This window comes from Actinia tenebrosa, unplaced genomic scaffold, assembly GCF_029948245.1.
Source record: "Actinia tenebrosa isolate PJP-AT-01 unplaced genomic scaffold, QUT_ActTen_1.0 PGA_scaffold16__25_contigs__length_10494907, whole genome shotgun sequence".
Lineage (NCBI taxonomy): Eukaryota > Metazoa > Cnidaria > Anthozoa > Actiniaria > Actiniidae > Actinia > Actinia tenebrosa.
Window position 1 is genome coordinate 7,634,643 of NW_028292576.1, and position 21,520 is coordinate 7,656,162.

At 36.6% G+C, this 21,520-nt stretch overlaps 2 protein-coding genes and 1 long non-coding RNA gene across 9 annotated transcripts in view; 1 reads left to right on the forward strand and 2 right to left on the reverse strand.

Annotated features, from left to right (window-relative positions):
* LOC116298107 (uncharacterized) lies at positions 1-20,946 on the forward strand. Of its 7 annotated transcripts, XM_089031127.1 has the most exons (10): positions 3-165; positions 1,458-1,613; positions 5,036-5,259; positions 7,577-7,676; positions 8,266-8,343; positions 12,426-12,461; positions 15,667-15,738; positions 16,134-16,271; positions 17,004-17,048; positions 18,514-20,946. In XM_089031127.1, exons 1-10 carry the CDS (start codon positions 132-134, stop codon positions 18,708-18,710), a joined length of 1,080 nt encoding a protein of 359 aa, XP_088887253.1. In that variant the 5' UTR covers positions 3-131; the 3' UTR covers positions 18,711-20,946. The 7 variants fall into 7 exon arrangements, with proteins under 7 accessions (XP_088887256.1, XP_088887257.1, XP_088887254.1 ...); XM_089031130.1 differs by lacking the exon at positions 16,134-16,271 and having other exon boundaries at positions 1-165; XM_089031128.1 differs by lacking the exon at positions 12,426-12,461 and having other exon boundaries at positions 2-165.
* LOC148910692 (uncharacterized) lies at positions 2,275-4,200 on the reverse strand. The gene is made up of 2 exons (XM_089031376.1): positions 3,987-4,200; positions 2,275-3,856 (listed from the first exon to the last, which is right to left on the reverse strand). Exons 1-2 carry the CDS (start codon positions 4,198-4,200, stop codon positions 2,739-2,741), a joined length of 1,332 nt encoding a protein of 443 aa, XP_088887502.1. The 3' UTR covers positions 2,275-2,738.
* The window catches only part of LOC148910693 (uncharacterized), a 12,082-nt gene continuing 7,603 nt past the window's right edge, over positions 17,042-21,520 (reverse strand). The window contains exons 2-3 of the long non-coding RNA XR_016119957.1: positions 18,449-18,731; positions 17,042-17,239 (exon numbers count right to left, since the gene is read on the reverse strand). This is a non-coding gene — a long non-coding RNA (uncharacterized LOC148910693). The remainder of the gene's footprint in view (positions 17,240-18,448; positions 18,732-21,520) is intronic.

Below are 21,520 nucleotides of genomic sequence, written 5' to 3' on the forward strand. Positions count from 1 at the left end.
AACATGAACTTATAACCTGTTTTGTTTTTGCTCAGCGCATCATCGCGCTCGAATGAGAATTTTGTGAATAATATTCCTTCAATGAAAAAAATACTCAATACTTGACTCCACATACTCTCGATCGACCAACTATGAAAGCCTTTCCATCCCTTGTTCTACTATTCTGTAAGTAGGAAAGAAAATATTAAGCAGCGATTGAAATTTTCTTGGCATTTTTTTCTCTATATGATGACATCTGGATTTTCAAAATGACCAATTTTTTTCACAAAATTGCAGTACTTATTCTCTTTTATCTCGTCGAAGAATCCTTAAGGAAACGTAATATTAACTGTCCTCGACAATTTTAGGTCAAACTTCTGTAACTGATACTCTTCAATTTAACAACTTCAGGATTACGAACTGTGCTCTCATTTTTGAATATTTTAAGCTTATATGACACTGTACGCTTCTTAGTTTCGATCGATATTCTCATTTGTTGTACTTGTCTTAACTTCTATTATAGGATACGTAAACTAAGATATCCCGTTTGATAAAATTACGTTTATTTTTTTCAAGGCGTTGAATAATTGATGCCAACATTCGAGCGCAGCTTTCAAAATATCCTGACATATTTATTTTTTATAAATTTACGTAACTTATGTTAATTATCAAGCTCCCTAGAACAATATATAGACTTTCTTTATTCATTGTTTATTAGGACATGTTTTGTCAGGTGTTAATGGTCCCTATATTTTGAGGTTGTTTATTCATATAATTCCCTTGAGCATTATCTTTTTCTTGCATTGCACTCGCTGGCACTCTTCCAGAAGCCACGTTGCTATGAATATTTCTAACTTAAAATGTTTTTAAATCCACTGTTAAAAAGGCAAAATTTGTAATAAAAATAATATAGGCTTTAATTATATAACCACTAGTATACGAAAAGAATGACTAGAAGTTTTTTGAGTAAGATATTCCAGACGATATCCATTGTCCATCATCAGTTTAATGACTCACTATAAGTGTATTACAGTGAAATACTTTAAAACCTTAGGGACTAATGAAGTACTGTAAGCCCAAGTACTGTATAACCACTAGTGTTTTACATGGAAATATGCCACTCATATTTTTCATTTAGTGACATATTTTCTATTTCCTCGCACATAAAGACATCTGACATCACTTCTATTGTTTTCCCGCTCACTTTAACATGAGTTACAACAAGTTTTTGTTTGTGAATGTGTATATATTTATATTTCTAATGAAATAAAATTTATACTATGGCTTGAAGATTTAAAGCTTATTTTCTCATGTTGAAAAACATTCCACCACTCAAAGATAAAATAGATATCTTCATGTCACCATGTATTATCCTCTATATATAGACTCTGAGACATTTCTTGCATTAAAAATTAACAATTATTAGCCCCCACCCCCTCACCTATTTTTTTGACTCCATGATTGTCTTACCAAAACAGGTTTGGTAGGACTTGGAACATCAGAGGCAGTTACAGCTTCTCCAACACCAAATCCAGAATGTCCTGGTATGCACAGAATTGCTAAAAATCTAGAGAAAGGAGTTCAGTTATACACGAGGGAAACTACCATCTGTAGTGTGAATAATGCTTGCACTGGTAAGCCACTAAATTTTTTAGAATTAATATATTGAAAATATTCATCAAAGCCATAGAAGATACGACCAACTGAGAGCAGAGATGATTTTCATTGGAGTGGCATTCTGATTGCCAATCAAATAAGATAGCAGTTGTGGCAATATTATATATCTGTGGGATGGTTTTAAAATGCAGCACTTTGCAGAACTGTGAGTTGTTTATTTATAGAAAGTCTGAAAAGACCTTAATATGGGAATTTTCTGGTATTTTTTGTACTGTTAAGAAAGACAAGAGTACTGTAGCTGTTTTTTGAGGTTCTCTAGTTTTGCTTCTTCCTCAAAACTGTACTGGATGAAGAGCCACTCTCCTAAATAACTCCATAAAATCCAATTTGATTTGGTTAATATTGGGACTGGTTTAGTCCTCTGTTGGTGGCATTGGTGTTCAAGAAGGTGATAAAAATGATGATTATCTGTTTTAAATAATAAATAATTAATACTTACAAAGATGATAATGAGAGCTCATATTTCTGATTTCTGAAGGCATTATATACGCTTGATTGCAGAAAGGTTGTAGTATACATTTATACAAATACCTAATTTATTCAGTATATTTAATGATATGCAAAACAGAAAACTTTATTTAACAAATCGTTCATAGATTTCCATTGTCTGTCCTCTTATTGATCATAGATGACGTCTTAAAATGTTCAAAACTAAAGTGGAACCACGAGCGCAGCGAAAATTTGTCATTCAAGGAAAGCAAGGCGATAGACCAAACAGCTCCGATTATTGTGAGCTTTTGAATATTTTCGCTAAGATAGTTAGTTTTCATGATCATTAGAGGACAGAGTACAGAAAGTAAGACGAAGGTTTTTTGGTTATTTACTTTTGAAAACTTCAAAGGTTATTTTATAACTTACAAAAGTTTTTTTCATAAAACACGTCAACATTTCACAACCAAACTTCCTACACTGTGATTGGCTAATTTTGACAGTTCTTTGACAGCCACTGTGAAAGAATGCTTGCTATTGGTCAAAACTTTTGACATTTACTTATAAATGGCTTTTTTAGCTAAGTCGAAAAGAGTCAGAACTCAAAGATTCTAAAAAACGAAGCTTAATAAGTTCAGCTATGAAAAGCAATGTCAATTTCGCTTGACAACATAGACATTCACGTTCTGGATGGAGCAGCCATTGAAGATTGACTCTGGAATGGAGTTAATGGCCATCTCAGACTGTACAACCTGTACAGAAGTGGAAGCAGACGAAACAGCCCTGGGATCTCGATCAAGCCTTCTACTCTCGCCCTCTGAATCGGTCAATGCACTGGAAATCACGTCCGAGCAGGTCTTTAGTTGCTGGACCGATGGTCTTCTGTTATAAGATAGAATACTCTGTTCATTGGTATGTCCAGAGATGCTCATTATGTGACGAGTTGGGATTCCAGCATTTGACCACATGGTGATAGCTGTTGCTCTGATGCTGTGGTTCATGTAGGCTTTTGACAAGCCGGCTCCGATAGAGATTGACTTCATCATATCACCCAACTTGTTGACACCTAGAGGCTTGTTTTCATACCACACTGGGTCCTCTGGTGTAAAGATTGGCACTGGTCTTTGAAAGAACGCTTGTTGTTTGGGGTTAAGTTTGGAAAGATAGTTCTTCAGGCACCACAGCGAATCGCCAGTTTCACCTGTTGAATACAACCGTGTTTCGTTTTCATAACTCTGCTTGTCACAAAAGCCAACCTGATGGTTTTTGGTCTGCTCCTCGTGAGTCATGGTTGCATATTCCTTTCCTTCACTGTCAAGATCAAAAGTAAAGCTTTCTCGGCGGAGCTGTCTTTGGCCCTCACAACCACAGCGGCACCAATACAGGGTCACTATGAACCACACTCGCCGAAGGAGGCTGTAAGGATTCTCGTGGCTCAAAAAAGGATTTTTCTTGACTTTACTCACATTGGCTGGCTCAATGACTGGTTTGTGTTTGGTATTTTGTTTCTGTTCTCTTTTGTTGACCTTCAGCTTGCTCTCCAGTATCTTGTTAGAGCTGTAAAATGCTGGGTTGTTAGTGAGCTTCATTGCTTTACCATTGACTGCAAAATGGCGTTCAACAGCATTCCTGAACCCAAGCAGCGAGGAGCGGCTATACTCTTCACCTTTCTGGTTTCTGGCCTCTGCATAAAACCTCCTCAGGATGTCATTTAGCTCGGCCTCTGTTAGATCCAACAGGGGCTTGCAAATTTTTCGCTCATGGCACCATTCTGAAAATTGCATCAACAACTCGTAAGTAACTAAAAGTGAAAGTAAGATTATTTCTGTAGATTTCTTTATCCTTTTCAATATTAGCTAGGTTTTAACGCATATTTGCTTGAAAAAAATGAGCTGACCTACCTTGCAAAAGTTTTAATACCCATTTGGTGTTTCTTTTTGTGCCCTTCGCGTTAGCACTTGACACAAGCTCATTCAAGTCTTTTTCTTCGCAAGTTGCAAAGCGAGATGAATTTTTCACGTCTTCCTCTATCTTTTCTGCCTCCAGAACTAAATATTCATCGGCAAGACTATCGGCAAGATTAAATTCAAAGTGTGGTTCCTCTTCTGGTTCCATTGTCGACTTTTATTAGCAAAATAAATTCGCAAAATCACAGTCCTTACGATAAAATCCTACCGGCGAGTCTTGGTTTCAAAAACATTACGTCATCCATGTGTCTGTCCTCTTATTGATCATAGCTCTCAGCCAATCAGAATGTGTTATTTACGTGAGTTGTTGTAAAATTATTATTTGTTTCATTCAATGAACGTCAAAATATTTTATTCTTGTGTTTCACATCCTACAGATTATAAATCAATTGGTTTTGAGGGTTAAAAAAGTAAAATTGCAATAAGCATCTCATTAGGTATTTGTATAAATGTATAAATGTATACACAACGTTTCTGCAATCGAGTGTATATATAATATATATATATGTATATTATATATATGTATATTATATATATGTATATTATAGGATATCCTCCATCTTAAGGAGGTAGGAAAACTAGAGAACCCAGAGAAAAACCCTTAAAGCACAGGAGAGAACCAACAAACAACACTACTCACTCATGACACCAAGACTGGCAGGACTCGAACCCAGGCCGCATTGGTGAGAGGTGATGCATTAGCAGTCACACGATCGGTGCTTCCCTAAACAACTGGCATATTGTTCGCGTGTTGTGTCTTAAGCCTTGGTCCGACCAACACTCAGGGTCTCAAAATATCTGAGTAGAAAGTGCATACTGCCTTTGATAAAAAGTATTTGCAGTGAAGGGTTTGACCTTTGCTGTGGCTCAAATGACCGTGTAAAATGGCAGTCCGTCTTGTTTTAACACAGAGGACCACAAGTTTATAAGTGCTAAGTTCACCCTCTATAAAATTTAATAAGGTTGATTGTTTAAACTTGTAGGTTTAATGTGCAATGGTACTCACAAAAAAAATGATTTCTACATGAAGATGGAACTTAACCACTGCAAGACACCGCCATCTATCAATCTTGACATGATATACGTCAACCATATCAAATACCATGGGGAACTGAAACCTGGCAATACAAAAGTCAGCTCAGGGGGACTCATGCCAATAGAATTAAAGCTGACTTTGAAAAAGAACAGGAATAGAATAACTGCAGGGGTAAGTATACCCAGTGACCTGCAAGCTTCTTGATATATCTACATGTAACACACATGGTTTTAATTCCAAAATATTAAAAAAGTCATTATTTCTGCATTTCTTTGCCATTTTTCTTTTTTTTTTTAATTGTTTCTTTCATACCTTATAATACACTATAGCAAGCTTCTTTTCCTTGATGAATTTACTATACTTATTTCTGAAGCATTTACATGTAGCAAAAAAGAAAAAAAGAATTCTGTACAACCCCCCTTTTTAACTTGTGGATATGCGAAGCGTAGAAACGAGTTATTGTGAGGGGTCTGAATATGCAAATGTGTCACTCACTCACTCACTCGCTCACTAAGATGTTAGCAGATCGATAATTAAACGTTTGTCGATCCTCTTACGTCATCTGATTACGAACGTTACACGACACTAACAAACACAAAGCTGTGCATGCGCAGTCTCGCACATAGTTTTATCTTCGGATTATTCATATTAAAAGAATCAAGGAAAGATGCAAGTTGAAGTAAAATTATACAATTTACGCCTGAAATAAAATTTCAATGAGTTAGACCTTTTTTCCTGATGCATTTAAAAGTAAAGAAAAACGCTTATGTACAACGTCGACATTTCGATTTTTCTGAAGACTTGTAGATCGAGCCACCTACATATCGAAAAAAGCTATTTTAATTAGAACTCAAAGAGAAAGTCTGATTTCAAGCTATAGAGGGCTTTATTCTGCATAGAGACAGCTCAAAGTCACGACGGTATTCCGCAAAAAAATCTTATAAGCTCGATCGAGCGAAGCTTTATTACTGATATGGACAGTTGTATTTACTGAGTGACGTCTTAAGAAAATAATCAAGGTAGATGTAGATCGTAGAAAAAATAGAAAAAGACAAAAAAAAGAACAATTCCATTGGATTTTTGAAGGAAGTTCGGCCAGTTTTGTCATTCAAATATTAAGCCGTTCTGAATAAAAAGTAGTTTGATCACTGCACATTACAAACAGCCGAAGCAATAATGTTCTTGAATGTTGAAATGTGCGAAGGTCTAACAAGAATTCGCTCCAATAAATAATCAGTAATTTACAAAGCGACTTGGATGAAGACCAAATAAATAGTATTTCTAAACGAATTTCTATCAAAATATTCGCTTAGTTCACAGTGTAAATAAATAGTTTCATGTTAAAAATGTAGGAGCCGTGACCCTTGAAGGTCAAGATATAAAGTAGTAATGTAAATCAACCTAACGCATAACGCAACGCTTTTTGTTGATCGCCCCGATTGTATCATAAACGGCCGATTATCTTGTATATTCAGTTTTTAGCTGGAATAAAACACACAGCCTGCCTTTTAAATTGAAAACAGAGAAAGCGTTTGCAAATAGATCTTCTTCCAATTATACCCTATACTTGACTCAGTTGACTCCATCGAAGTCGAAGCTGTCTTTCGTAATAAGCCTTTTCATAGTTTAAGAATCGATTCCACTGCGCATGCAATTTTCTCCCGAATTTCTTACCTTTTGTTTAATTAAGAACAAAAGAAGGTTTAGACAAAAGAAGGTGAGAAATTCAGGATAAAATCACATGCGCAGTGGAATCAATTCTTAAACTATGAAAAGGCTTATTGAAGTTCAGACAATTAATTCATCACAGAATTTGCTTCCAAACTCAACAAAATAACAAAAAACTAGGTGTTAAAAGGAAAATAAAATAAAAAAACTATTACTGATTTATGCAAAGTTAAAAAAAATCTTATTGCAACGTTATTTGCCAGTGAATGTCATTAAAGCTAGTTGTCTGGGCTGTGTAATTACTGTATAAAAATTAGTATAATGTGCAAACATAAACATTACTTATGCACCAGTCAAAGTAAAGCCCCACCCCAGAATATATGTGGGGATTAGTATTGAATAGTGAACTAAAACTGACAAATGCCCCACCCTATGGAGAAGAATTTTGCAGGAAAAAACCCAGAAAGTAAGAAAGTAAAATGCTGCAACCCAAAATTCTCAGCTGGAACAATGGCCACCATCTTGGAATTTACAAAACGAATCTCAACCTAATGCCCCACATTCCTTCGGCAGATGATAAAATGTGTAAATCCCCCACATAGTCGGGATCCAAAAAGACGTTAAAAAGGTAACAAATCCCCACATATCCCAGGTTTACTTTGAGAGGTGCTTTATTTTTTCCTACTAACTACTGTAACTAGCCTTTTCAAATAAATAATTTCTAACAGGGACTTTTTCCTTAAAAAATAGTTTTGGGGGATGCTGTTTGTTATATATACAAATCTAAGGCTTGCTTATACTTGTGTCTGATATTTTCTAGCTTGATGTTCAACTTTGTACAGTAGGAATACATGTATGTAAAACGGTTGCTGAACTACTTCCACCAACAACATTCTGTCTCAACATGAAGACATGTGCAGGTATAATTTATTATAGAAATATTTTAAAATGCATCTGCATCTCTTCCTTTAATGTCCTCCTATTCCCTCCCACTACGAGTTTCATTAAGAAATTGCTATGCCCTGATAAAACCTGCCACTATGCACCTTAAAGAGGGAGATGATTTGGAGGAATATTTGAAGCAAGACAAGGAAGGATTTATGGTTTGCAAGCATTTTCAATTGAATAACAAAGAGAATATATGGCAGCCATGCTAGTGGTATTTCAAGGGAACCATAGTTATGCAAGTTACTATTAATAATGATAACTAAATACAAGAAATATATTTCATTTTTTGTAAAAAACTTTGGAACTTATCTTGTGAGCAATTATTGAAATACTTTTTTGGCCTTATAATGCTTATACTGGTATATTATGCTGCTGCTCAAGATAGATATTAAGTATTTAGAAAGCTTAATATTTGTCTGGGTCATCCATTCTTAAGGGACCACAAGCTGAAATCGCTTGCTGACGTACCTGTAGCAATATATCAGCACATTAATGTATAAACTGCAAAAGGAATTTATCTTTTTTAATTATTATGTTTTGCATAATGTTATATATGTATAGGGTACAACTCAACTGGTGATATCCCATGTCATATAAACCCAACTGGTAACCCAGCAAGTTCTACACACACATCATCAGGTAACAAATTATTGAAGCTTGTCAATTAACTAAATTAAAGTAAGCAGGTCTTGTTCTACAGTGTAGCAGCAGCCTGCTGGTGGCTAAAATGTAAGCTAAATTTAACTGGTGGCAGCAGCAAAAAGCAGTTTTGAAATTTTTTTGACTTCCCAAAGCTGGTTTTTGTCCTGCCAATTATAGTCCAAAGCTGCCTGGCTATATTAGTTATTTCACCATGACTAAATATGGGTACTTCAAAAGTGACAGCATTATCATATGACATAGAAAAACCTTAGTTTATAACATCAAGAAGCTGCACTTAAACAACATATATAAATTTTTTTTGGATCATTCAACATCTTACACCATAAAGAATCAATTCTGAGAATATTGAAGATATTGAAAAATATACGTACTCGAGGAGTACATGTGTCTACTGATGATAGATACACAGCAACATTTTTGAATCATGTATATGTAGAATATTCACTTGCAGGTATTCAGGGCTTAATATTCTGCTTACAGAGCCCAGTTATCCCTTTAAAGGTCTCAAATATTTTCACTGTAACAATCTGAGTCAGTTTCACATCGCATCGGTTCTGTAACAATCGTTCATGAAGCAACATTTGTTGACGTGCTTTGTGTAGCACAAACACGCCAATTCAGTGGTCGTTTTTTGCGATAAATTCTTTCTAGATATTGCAAATACCTGAAAGCACTTTAATTAAACAATACTTGACACATTCCATGAAACCTGTGTGACTTAAGCTTGTTCCAAAAAAACCAGATAAAATTCACTACAAAAATGGCTGCGATTGTAGGAATCACTGAATCCTACCGATTCACGGTTTGATACGTTGGTCAAACGTTTCCCAGTCGATAAAAAGTCGTTAGCAGTCGCAAACAAAACAGCACCAGCCAGTACACAGGACTTAGGATAACATCGGCTATCCTCGCCATGCACCGCTAGCTGTGCACGTGGAATCCAAAAGTAATTCAAAGTTTTACAACCCTTACACCAGGATGAACTTTATGTCAGTTATATCGTATGTCATTTAACTATATTTTTCGCTAGTTGAATAGGATATGAAGTATATCTGGGTAAACTGGATGGCGTAGTGTCTACTGCTTATTAATATGCAGTAGACACAAAAATGACTTCTAAAAAAATGTACTGTTATGCTAGACAATATATTCAGACTTTCGTAAGCTGCCATTATATTAAACCATAAAAATAACTTGTGTTGATTATAAATGATGCTAGATCTATGGCCGACTTATTTTGGCAATGAAAGTTTACTTTTTAAGTACTAGTAATGATGAAAAGGTAAATTATACACCGTGAAAAGATGAAAAAACTTACTGACGTTTCGGACGCTAGTCCTTCGTCGGAGTAAAAGAGAAAGAAGTGGTAGAAAGGAGTGTATATATGATAGAATAAGACAAAAGAAACCAATGAGAGCAAGGTAGGCAAGGAAACAAAAACAAACAATCAAAAGACAAAAGAAAAGGTTAGTTGAAAATAAAGCGTTCATTAATCCCGTTGGGACTAAGAGTGCCCAATAGGTGAATAAGCCGCATTTCTTTGGTCTTGCGACAATCATTGTTGCCGTTAAGCAAAGAAAGACCGAAAACAATGAAGTCAGAAAGAGAATGGTTAGCTAGATTAAAATGGCGGGAAACTGGTTTGGTGGGATCGTTATTGCGAATATCATAAAGATGATTGCAAATGCGATCACCAAGACGGCGGCCAGTCTCGCCCACATACAAAAGATTACAGCGGGTACATTTAATACAATATACAACATTAGAAGTGGTACAAACAAAATGGTCAGTGATTTTAACAGTTGATTTAGGACCGACAACAGAAGTGTGAGAGACTATGTGAGGACAAGTATAACAACGTTTACGAGAACAGCGAAAAGTACCAGGTTCTTTGTTAGAGGGAAGAACTCCCTTGACCAAGAAAGAACGGAGATTACGATCACGTTTATAGGAAAAGAGAGGGCGGTTGTTGAAAATAGCAGAAGTGCGAGTATCAGAGTCAAGCAGAGAAAAGTTGCGGTTAACAATGGGTTTAATGGAAATGTTAATAGGATGATACGTAAGAGTGAAAGGAATGCGGTCATTAGAGGGACGAGTGTGAGGAGTGAGAGCGGTGGTACGATCAATAGTAGAAACTTTACGAATGGCGCGATCAATAACATGAGCAGGATAATTACGCTTAAGGAAGAAGGAACGCATCTCAGAACATTTAACAGAAAAATCAAGATCATCACTACACAAACGACGAAGACGAAGAAATTGCGAGAACGGAATAGCGTTAAGAGTGTGCTTAGGATGAGAAGACGAGTAGAGTAAATAAGAATGAGAGTCAGTAGGTTTGTAATGGACACTAGTGCTAAGACGGTCGTCATTAACACTAAGCAAGATGTCAAGGAAAGTGACTGATGTTTCACTAACCTCCCACGTAAAGTCTAAGGCAGGGTGAAAAGAGTTAACAAAAGAGATGAAAGAATCTAAGTCATTACGCGAACAAGAAGTAGCACCAATACAATCATCAATATACCGTCCAAAAAACTCAGGTTTAGGTCCAGTATATTGTTGAAAAACAAGGTTTTCGATATAACCAACAAACAAATTGGCATAACTAGGGCCCATCTTAGTACCCATAGCAACACCGTTTATCTGCCGATAATACCGATCACCGAAAGAAAAACAATTAAGAGTAAGAACAAGTTCAGCTAAGCGTAACAAAGTGGGAGTGCTGGGCTCGAGGACAGGACGAAGATCGAAAAAATGCTGAAGAGCACGAAGGCCCTCATCATTAGGAATAACAGTATACAAAGATTTGACATCCATAGTAAACATCAGTCACTTTCCTTGACATCTTGCTTAGTGTTAATGACGACCGTCTTAGCACTAGTGTCCATTACAAACCTACTGACTCTCATTCTTATTTACTCTACTCGTCTTCTCATCCTAAGCACACTCTTAACGCTATTCCGTTCTCGCAATTTCTTCGTCTTCGTCGTTTGTGTAGTGATGATCTTGATTTTTCTGTTAAATGTTCTGAGATGCGTTCCTTCTTCCTTAAGCGTAATTATCCTGCTCATGTTATTGATCGCGCCATTCGTAAAGTTTCTACTATTGATCGTACCACCGCTCTCACTCCTCACACTCGTCCCTCTAATGACCGCATTCCTTTCACTCTTACGTATCATCCTATTAACATTTCCATTAAACCCATTGTTAACCGCAACTTTTCTCTGCTTGACTCTGATACTCGCACTTCTGCTATTTTCAACAACCGCCCTCTCTTTTCCTATAAACGTGATCGTAATCTCCGTTCTTTCTTGGTCAAGGGAGTTCTTCCCTCTAACAAAGAACCTGGTACTTTTCGCTGTTCTCGTAAACGTTGTTATACTTGTCCTCACATAGTCTCTCACACTTCTGTTGTCGGTCCTAAATCAACTGTTAAAATCACTGACCATTTTGTTTGTACCACTTCTAATGTTGTATATTGTATTAAATGTACCCGCTGTAATCTTTTGTATGTGGGCGAGACTGGCCGCCGTCTTGGTGATCGCATTTGCAATCATCTTTATGATATTCGCAATAACGATCCCACCAAACCAGTTTCCCGCCATTTTAATCTAGCTAACCATTCTCTTTCTGACTTCATTGTTTTCGGTCTTTCTTTGCTTAACGGCAACAATGATTGTCGCAAGACCAAAGAAATGCGGCTTATTCACCTATTGGGCACTCTTAGTCCCAACGGGATTAATGAACGCTTTATTTTCAACTAACCTTTTCTTTTGTCTTTTGATTGTTTGTTTTTGTTTCCTTGCCTACCTTGCTCTCATTGGTTTCTTTTGTCTTATTCTATCATATATACACTCCTTTCTACCACTTCTTTCTCTTTTACTCCGACGAAGGACTAGCGTCCGAAACGTCAGTAAGTTTTTTCATCTTTTCACGGTGTATAATTTACCTTTTCATCATTACTGTTTCATTAGAAACACCGACGCAGCTCACACTAGTTTTTAGCTAGTTATATCTTTTTATTACTATATACTGCGACCATTTTTATTCTATTTCAGATGCCGAACATCATCAAGGAACTCCGCAAGGAAATGGTAAGTTTTTTATTTCCTTTTCCTAACATTAGCTCTAATCTCGCTCTCAAACTCTTTAACCTTACTCTCGCTAAAACACGCTTTGTTAGTCATATCTATTTCATTGGTCGTTGTCTTCATGCTAAAGTCATTCCTGTTGGTTTTCGTGTTAAGTTTCATGCTTCTAATTTTGGTGTCAACTCTACTCAGTATTTTTCCGATGTTTCTTCTGCTTGTTCCACTTTCTCTCGCTCTGTCATGCGTTCCACTATTCGTAGTATGTGCTGTAAACGTGATGCCCTCACTCTTGATACTGCTGCTTGCCTCAGAGACTTGTCTAATGTCTGTCCGGCAGTGTTAGTTTCCTCCATTCGTAATCACATTCTTACTCTTAACCGCCGTTTGTACCAGTCTTTGTTTGTTACTAAGCGTAATAAGTTTGTGTCTCTTGTTGGTTTTGATCCTTTTACACATGTTGAACATAGCAATCACAATGTCTTCAGTCATTCCGTTGTCACCATTCCCGAAGATTTACCTCTTTCTGATTCTGAAATTTCAGTTCTTAGCAAGGGTTTGAACTTCGTTCCTCTTGCTAAGAAATCTGATGAATTTCAGGTCAAGAAAGACTCTGAATCTTTTTTTCGCCGTACTCGCCTTAAAGCTTTTTTCTCCGACTCTTCTAACTCTAACTGTGAACGTGATGTCTTTGAGCGCCTTTGTCCTCGTAAGTCTAACTGGGTCCCTCCCGAGGGACAATTTTCTTCTCTTGATCTTTTTGTCAATAAGTGTCGCCGTGATATTTCTAATCTCAATCTTAACCGTAAACTCAGTTATTCTAATCTTTCTAAGGACGAGTGGTTGGCTTTACGTCAATTACGCAATCGTTCTGACATTGTTATTAAGCCCGCTGACAAAGGCGGTGCAGTTGTTGTCTGGCGTTCTGACCTGTATAAACAGGAAGCTATACGTCAACTCTCTGATACTAATTTTTATTGTGAAGTGGATAAGGATCTTACCCCTGACAATCAAAAATTAGTTAAAGACACTGTTAACTCTTTCATTTCTGATGGCTCTTTACCCTCCACTGCTAAAAACCTTTTTGTTATTACTCCTCGTACTTCTCACGTCTATTTTCTTCCTAAGATTCACAAAGCTAACAACCCTGGCCGTCCTATTGTTTCTGCTTGTAGTTGTCCTACCGAACTCATCTCTAGCTATCTAGATTCTCTCATGCTGCCTATTGTTCAGTCTTTACCTACTTATATTAAGGATACTAATCACGCTCTTAGTATTTTTAACGATTTTCGCTTTCCTGATAACTCTTCTAAGCTTTTGTTTACTATGGATGTCAAATCTTTGTATACTGTTATTCCTAATGATGAGGGCCTTCGTGCTCTTCAGCATTTTTTCGATCTTCGTCCTGTCCTCGAGCCCAGCACTCCCACTTTGTTACGCTTAGCTGAACTTGTTCTTACTCTTAATTGTTTTTCTTTCGGTGATCGGTATTATCGGCAGATAAACGGTGTTGCTATGGGTACTAAGATGGGCCCTAGTTATGCCAATTTGTTTGTTGGTTATATCGAAAACCTTGTTTTTCAACAATATACTGGACCTAAACCTGAGTTTTTTGGACGGTATATTGATGATTGTATTGGTGCTACTTCTTGTTCGCGTAATGACTTAGATTCTTTCATCTCTTTTGTTAACTCTTTTCACCCTGCCTTAGACTTTACGTGGGAGGTTAGTGAAACATCAGTCACTTTCCTTGACATCTTGCTTAGTGTTAATGACGACCGTCTTAGCACTAGTGTCCATTACAAACCTACTGACTCTCATTCTTATTTACTCTACTCGTCTTCTCATCCTAAGCACACTCTTAACGCTATTCCGTTCTCGCAATTTCTTCGTCTTCGTCGTTTGTGTAGTGATGATCTTGATTTTTCTGTTAAATGTTCTGAGATGCGTTCCTTCTTCCTTAAGCGTAATTATCCTGCTCATGTTATTGATCGCGCCATTCGTAAAGTTTCTACTATTGATCGTACCACCGCTCTCACTCCTCACACTCGTCCCTCTAATGACCGCATTCCTTTCACTCTTACGTATCATCCTATTAACATTTCCATTAAACCCATTGTTAACCGCAACTTTTCTCTGCTTGACTCTGATACTCGCACTTCTGCTATTTTCAACAACCGCCCTCTCTTTTCCTATAAACGTGATCGTAATCTCCGTTCTTTCTTGGTCAAGGGAGTTCTTCCCTCTAACAAAGAACCTGGTACTTTTCGCTGTTCTCGTAAACGTTGTTATACTTGTCCTCACATAGTCTCTCACACTTCTGTTGTCGGTCCTAAATCAACTGTTAAAATCACTGACCATTTTGTTTGTACCACTTCTAATGTTGTATATTGTATTAAATGTACCCGCTGTAATCTTTTGTATGTGGGCGAGACTGGCCGCCGTCTTGGTGATCGCATTTGCAATCATCTTTATGATATTCGCAATAACGATCCCACCAAACCAGTTTCCCGCCATTTTAATCTAGCTAACCATTCTCTTTCTGACTTCATTGTTTTCGGTCTTTCTTTGCTTAACGGCAACAATGATTGTCGCAAGACCAAAGAAATGCGGCTTATTCACCTATTGGGCACTCTTAGTCCCAACGGGATTAATGAACGCTTTATTTTCAACTAACCTTTTCTTTTGTCTTTTGATTGTTTGTTTTTGTTTCCTTGCCTACCTTGCTCTCATTGGTTTCTTTTGTCTTATTCTATCATATATACACTCCTTTCTACCACTTCTTTCTCTTTTACTCCGACGAAGGACTAGCGTCCGAAACGTCAGTAAGTTTTTTCATCTTTTCACGGTGTATAATTTACCTTTTCATCATTACTGTTTCATTAGAAACACCGACGCAGCTCACACTAGTTTTTAGCTAGTTATATCTTTTTAAGTACTACTAAACTTCTTTTTAAATAAAACAAAATTTTTGTCTAACTTATATGATATAATTTTTAAATATCTCCTTTTGTTTATTTTGTTTATTTTTTATTTATTTTTTTATTTAATATTTATTTTCCATAATTTCTCCTATTAAACAATAAAGTTAACAAAGAAGTTACAAACACACACACATGTACATGTGTTATTATCATTATGTTAATGACGCAATTAAATATATTTAATAACAAAATAATTTTTAAATATATTTTAAAATTATATTTCGTAGGATCATTAAGCACCACTAAAAATTCAAGCCCGAATACTAGACCAAGGACTCACTCACCCACACATCATTCAGGTCGGAAAATTCAATAATTTGATAATATAAAGTTTAATATATTATTTGACTAGATTATTTTGCATGCATGTATCAGTGACTTTTTTCCCCGCCTGGATGAGGTTCTCTAGTCTTAGCCCTATCAGAGCAGGCGTAGCTCAGTTGGTTAATGTGCAGCCTCAGGATCTCCATGAAGTCTGTTTCCCCCTAACCCACGTAGCTTTAGTTTTGAATGCTCTTAAAACATAACACTGATGGAGAAAGTGCCTGCACCATCAGCTTCCTGGGATACCCCGCCTAGTAGCTGAAGGAACTTCCAAGAACATCACATATAGTTTTCTAGGATTATTTGTTTAGCACTCAAAAAGCTTTCTTTTCTTTCTTATTTTCTTTCTTTCTATCCTCTCTCTTCGTAGAATCTCATAAGACTGTTTCAACAAAAGTGGTTCCTACTAAAGGTTTCTCCAGTACCTTGAGATCCTCTACCAAAGCCCCTACTCAAAGCCCCATCCATACTTCAAGATCTTCTATCAAGCCATCAAAAAAATACTCAGGTGTGCTTCAAGACAGTGATAAGTCACATCATTAGTAACTTAAATTATAGTTAGTAAACATGAGGAAAACACAAATTACAGAAATCTCAATCCATGTCCAGATCTGTTCTTATTTTCTTTTATTTTCGGTAAATATCTCTCCCCGATATTCACTTCACCTTTGGCGAATAATTGTTAATTGTGTTGTTTTGAAAATAACATTTAGATTAGTCAATGTTACTTGGTCATTCAGCTCCATAATCCTTTAGTCGTCATTGTAGTAATAAACCTTGGCATGTTTCTTTGTCCTAGATTTCTTCCCACACACTGCAAACTCAATTTGCTAATTTTCGATTTGATGAGATGAGTCATGTCCCGATGACTTTGATTGCAATAGTGCAGTCCTTTGAAAGTTGGTGATGGAAAATTTTGCGTAATTGCCTTCATTTCTGCTTTTAGTAGTCTGCCCTTCAGTTCAACATTAGGAAAACAATCTGATTGGTTCTTCAGGCACCAATTATTATTTTTCCTCCATTCTCACAGTTCTATATCTGATTGGCTATAGATACTGAAATAGGTCTATCAATGCTAATCCATAATTTTGTGAAAAAAAGGCTAATCAAAACAATTATAGCATTGAATTTTGCTCAGAATTGTGCTCAGAATTTTGCTTTGAAAGATTTTACAAGATTTCAGCTTTTTAGTGGCTAATAGTGTATATTTAAATTGAAGTATCTTAATTTTTCTCTACAGGCCCAACTACAGCCCTGCCAGGTGGTGCCCATCCTATGAAAAGAGGTAAAGAAACTGCAAAGTAACTTAAATCTTTTCCTGGACTTTTGATGAGGACTAACCTGTAAACCTGCTATTAATTGTCAGTGGGAAATTTAAAGTTTTGCTTCCTCTTCCCTCCTGCCCAACAATGAAACTGGAACAACGGGAAAGTGCAGGAAATTGTTCAGAAGTATCTCCTAGACTTTCCGGCTGATCTGAGAAAAAATACACAAATTTAGTATAAATACACAGGTGATTATTGAAAATCTCGCGCGCTGATTGGTCGAGAAACTCAGATTATCACACGATAATCACCTCCAGCGATAATCCAAAATGGCGGCCAGCGCTTGTCACTTCAATTAAAATTTTTCCTAATTTTAAATGTGTCTTTTATCTTCTGTTTTTCTTTTTTTTGAAAGAATCACCTGTGTATTTATACTAAAACAATTATTCACCTCATTTAAAGGGGCACTTGGATGAAAACGCCCCAATTTTTCAAAGTCCAAATATTAAATTGAAGTATTTGAGGATAATATGACTCAATTATGATTATGTGGGAGGCACTTGCAGTTGAGAAATTTTAGGTTAAAAAAGAAAATAACAATAGGGTTGAGTAAATGACGTCATTTACTCACAATTAAGATGCTGACTAAAATTGATAATTTTTATCCCCCACTTTTGACTGTGAAGAAAACATGTTGCTTGGCCACTATTGGGGTCATACTACTCTTCTCAGTAGACCGAGGCAGCTGGAATTTTTTAATGGCCTTCGTAGCGTCTGTTATGTTATCCAGAAGTACATTTCAAATCGGCCACTTGATGCCAATGTTGTACCACGTGGACAAGTTTTTTACACCACGTGATAAAAAACTTGACTGAATTTTGATCATGTGGTGTAAAAAACTTGTCCACGTGGTACAACATTGGCATCACGTGGCCGATTTGAAATGTACTTCTGGATAACATAACAGACGCTACGAAGGCCATTAAAAAATTCCAGCTGCCTCGGTCTACTGAGAAGAGTAGTACAGATACGTTTAACTAAGTTTAAAGTCATTTCCAATTTTTATTCATTTTCATCCAAGTGCCCCTTTAAACTGCATCCGATTACTAAATATAGCCCAACCAGGAATTTATATTACATGGTGCGCGTGTTATTAAGAAGTTTCCCTCTCTCATTTATGCTCTCTTGGCTAAACCTACTAATCTGTCAAAGAAATGGATAAAAAGATTTTTGAAGTTAGGTTCAAAATTTGGGTAAGCCGCCATTGTTTTGGTTTTTAAAACCGACACTTTTCTATACAATTGGTATATCACTGTAGACCACTTGTAGCTCAGCCAATCAGAGCGCAGGATTTATTATAGAGCATTAGCAGGTTTAAACTAAATAAATATTAACCGAAAATAGGTTATGTTTGGGCTACCTGTGTGCAGAGTTCCGTGGACCATGATACCAGATTTCCTGATTTTATTTTGTTTTGGTTTTTAGAATCTGGTCATAGTCACATATCAGCTGGAGTGGCCGTAGGTATCGCCTTTGCCTGTGTTGTGGGTGTTTTGATAATAGTCGGGGCTGCAATCTACTGGAAGAAGTTCTACCGTCGCTCCCGTCTAAGAGCAGCGTACTACAATGACATATCCATGAATGACCCATTGTATGAAGACTTTGGACCGGAAGTGGCCTAACTCGACAACCACCTGAACTTCCTGTATGAAAAAAGTTGAGTTTTGAGACTGTCTCGCCTCCTTTAGCCTCCTACGCAGACGTAGCAGGCTAGCCTCCATTTAGCTTAGTTCCATTGCGTTTGTATAAAATATGCTTCATTAATTACATAGAATTAGTTTGAAAAATGCGGGATTTTTTATTTAAATTGGAAGCGTTCATGGGCGAATAGTCTTATACTTCATTCACACCAAGGCTTAAACATGTTTCAAAGTGGTTTAACTAAGCAGGTTTGAAAAACTATCTACGAACATTGCACAATCTTTGGTGAAATAATGTATGTAAACTATCCTTTGTCTTGCTCTGTTTCATTATATTGTAGGTTTCTAGTTTCTCCATTTTTTCCCTAATGAAAACAGTTTAACTAAACACGTTTAGGTGTGAATGGGGTATTAGATAACACTGCAACGCCATGGCACTGAAATAAATTCCGCATTCCACATAAGAGCCATACATTTAGGGGGGTGTTGGGAGGGGAGCCTTTTGGATTCAACCGCACCGCACACTCAATAGAGGCTTTGCACCATCATGTGCTGGCGCCCAAAATACAGCTTGGGATGCCTGTAATTTGATGGCAGAACGATAAAACTCCATTACTCTCTGGACTTGAATTTTTTCTCATGTAAAAAGTTGTATTGTTCCTGCCATCTGACGTGGCTGCCGTCACGTGATGGTGCAAAGCCTCTATAAGCTAGTCAATCATAGTGTAGAGAAGGGGTGAGTGGTTCAACCGTGTAAAAGAGCGAAATGGGGAGGGAAAGAGGTTGGCTACAGGCGTGGGTTATGGAAGGAGTGGGAAGATACAAGTTTATCTCTGCTCTCTGTCCCAGAGAACAACAAAATTTATCCTTCTACCTTATTTAAATCACATTGTTTAGCGAAATATTTAACAATCGCTTTAAACGTGAACACAAGTGTTCTATACGTACAAATCTTTCAACAGATTTAAATAAATTTAGCACTAATTAATAATAATGATAATGGACAGAATTCACTTGTACATAGTTATTACTTCAATCAATCATTGTATAATTGATATATTATTAGAATAATTAAAGCCAACAAAACAATGCTACAAAACTTAATTGATTTGTTCATGTGAGAGTAAAAGAAAGCGTTGTGGTTAAGCCCCGTTTACGCTGGCGATTCTTGCAGCGATTTTTGCTGCGATCTTTGTGGCAATTTTCAGAAATATAAAATCTTTTGTCTCATCCTTCAAAAGAGACATTCGTCTAGGAAAATCTTGGTATCCTGAAAAAAACTTTACAAGTAAATCTGTACCATTATTTATTATGGACAGAATATCCGAAAAAATCGCAGCAAAACTCGCTAGTGTAAACGGTGCTTTATAGTTCATGTTCACTTGACAGTTGAGTAATACCATGGCTAGGAGGGATATTAATAATCAAATGTCCCTAAAGCCGAGGAGTAGATTAGTGGTAGTCCTGCCGCGGCAAACATCATTAATGATGGAGAATATAGAGGATATTAATGGCCGCGCGAAGTGTTGAGGTGATATATATCTTACGAGAAAAATTAGCGAACAACTTGTAAGATATTCTCAACACGAGAAGATACAGTCCAAATGGCCTGGTAATATTCTGTTTAATATATTATCATCGATGAAATACAATTTAACCGACGTAAGAACCTGTGAATGAAATCTCAATAGCCCAAAACAAAGCTCGTGTTAAATCTTTATTGAACTAAAAGCCACAACGATAGAACGGAACAATAGCTAGATGGAGATCATCACACAGAGCAGAGTCGAGATAAAACCACTTTCTTTAGGTATTTCATCGACGATTAAATAGTCTTGAATAATTTTTTAAAAATTTCCTCATCTCTATTAGCATTTTAAAAGAGGAAATTAGCGATTAAATGTCACTCTTGGAATAACGAATCCCGAGTTAACGATCACGGTATTTCTAAGGTAAACGTATTGTTTTTTGATAGTCTTTAAAAATACCAACAACATAACCACAATGCACTAGGAGCTTTTCGTATGGCCTGGCCCATAAAGAAGATGGCACATGAAGCTTTGCGCAGTGGGTGACGGTGTTCTTTGTAAAAATTATAGATGTTGGGTTGCCTGTTTTGAACGTGCACGTTTTTAAAGATACCTTTTTGTTGGCTATTTATATTAACTACATCTTTACAATCAATTGTTGGTTAGCAAAATAAATGGTATGAATTATTGTTACCGCAGTTTTGGTAAATATCCATTAGTCTTGATAAAAATAAATTGGATCTCCTTTGGGGATGCTTAATATATTAATAGAGTTATCTTATTTAACCCGTGAAAAAAAAAAAAAATTTAGTTAGTACTAGTTGATAAAAAAAAAGAAAAAAAAGAAAACAATGGGTTTAGGATCTAGTATTACTAACTATTATGCGTACTTTTTTTTCACGGATTACAGCGCTTCTCAATCATGTCATGAAATCGTACAATTTGCCCTCGGGACGAAGTAGGTTTTGGTAACGCCAATCAATGCGTTTCCATGACATTCCATAGGCAGGTGCCTTAAAAGCTTTGTGTTTTTAATTCCGACAATGCTGGGAAACACTTTGATTGGAGACTACCAAAACTCTATTAAAAATTGTTCACGATTTCGCGCGCGTAATTGAGAAGCGCTGTAAAAAAAAAACCACTATAATAACCTACGTCAGCTTAAATGTGTGTCTGGATTACGTCATCCAAATAAAAGAAAAACGTGTCCGGATACATCAACAGAATCAAAGAAAAAAACGACTACGCATTACTTGGCAAATG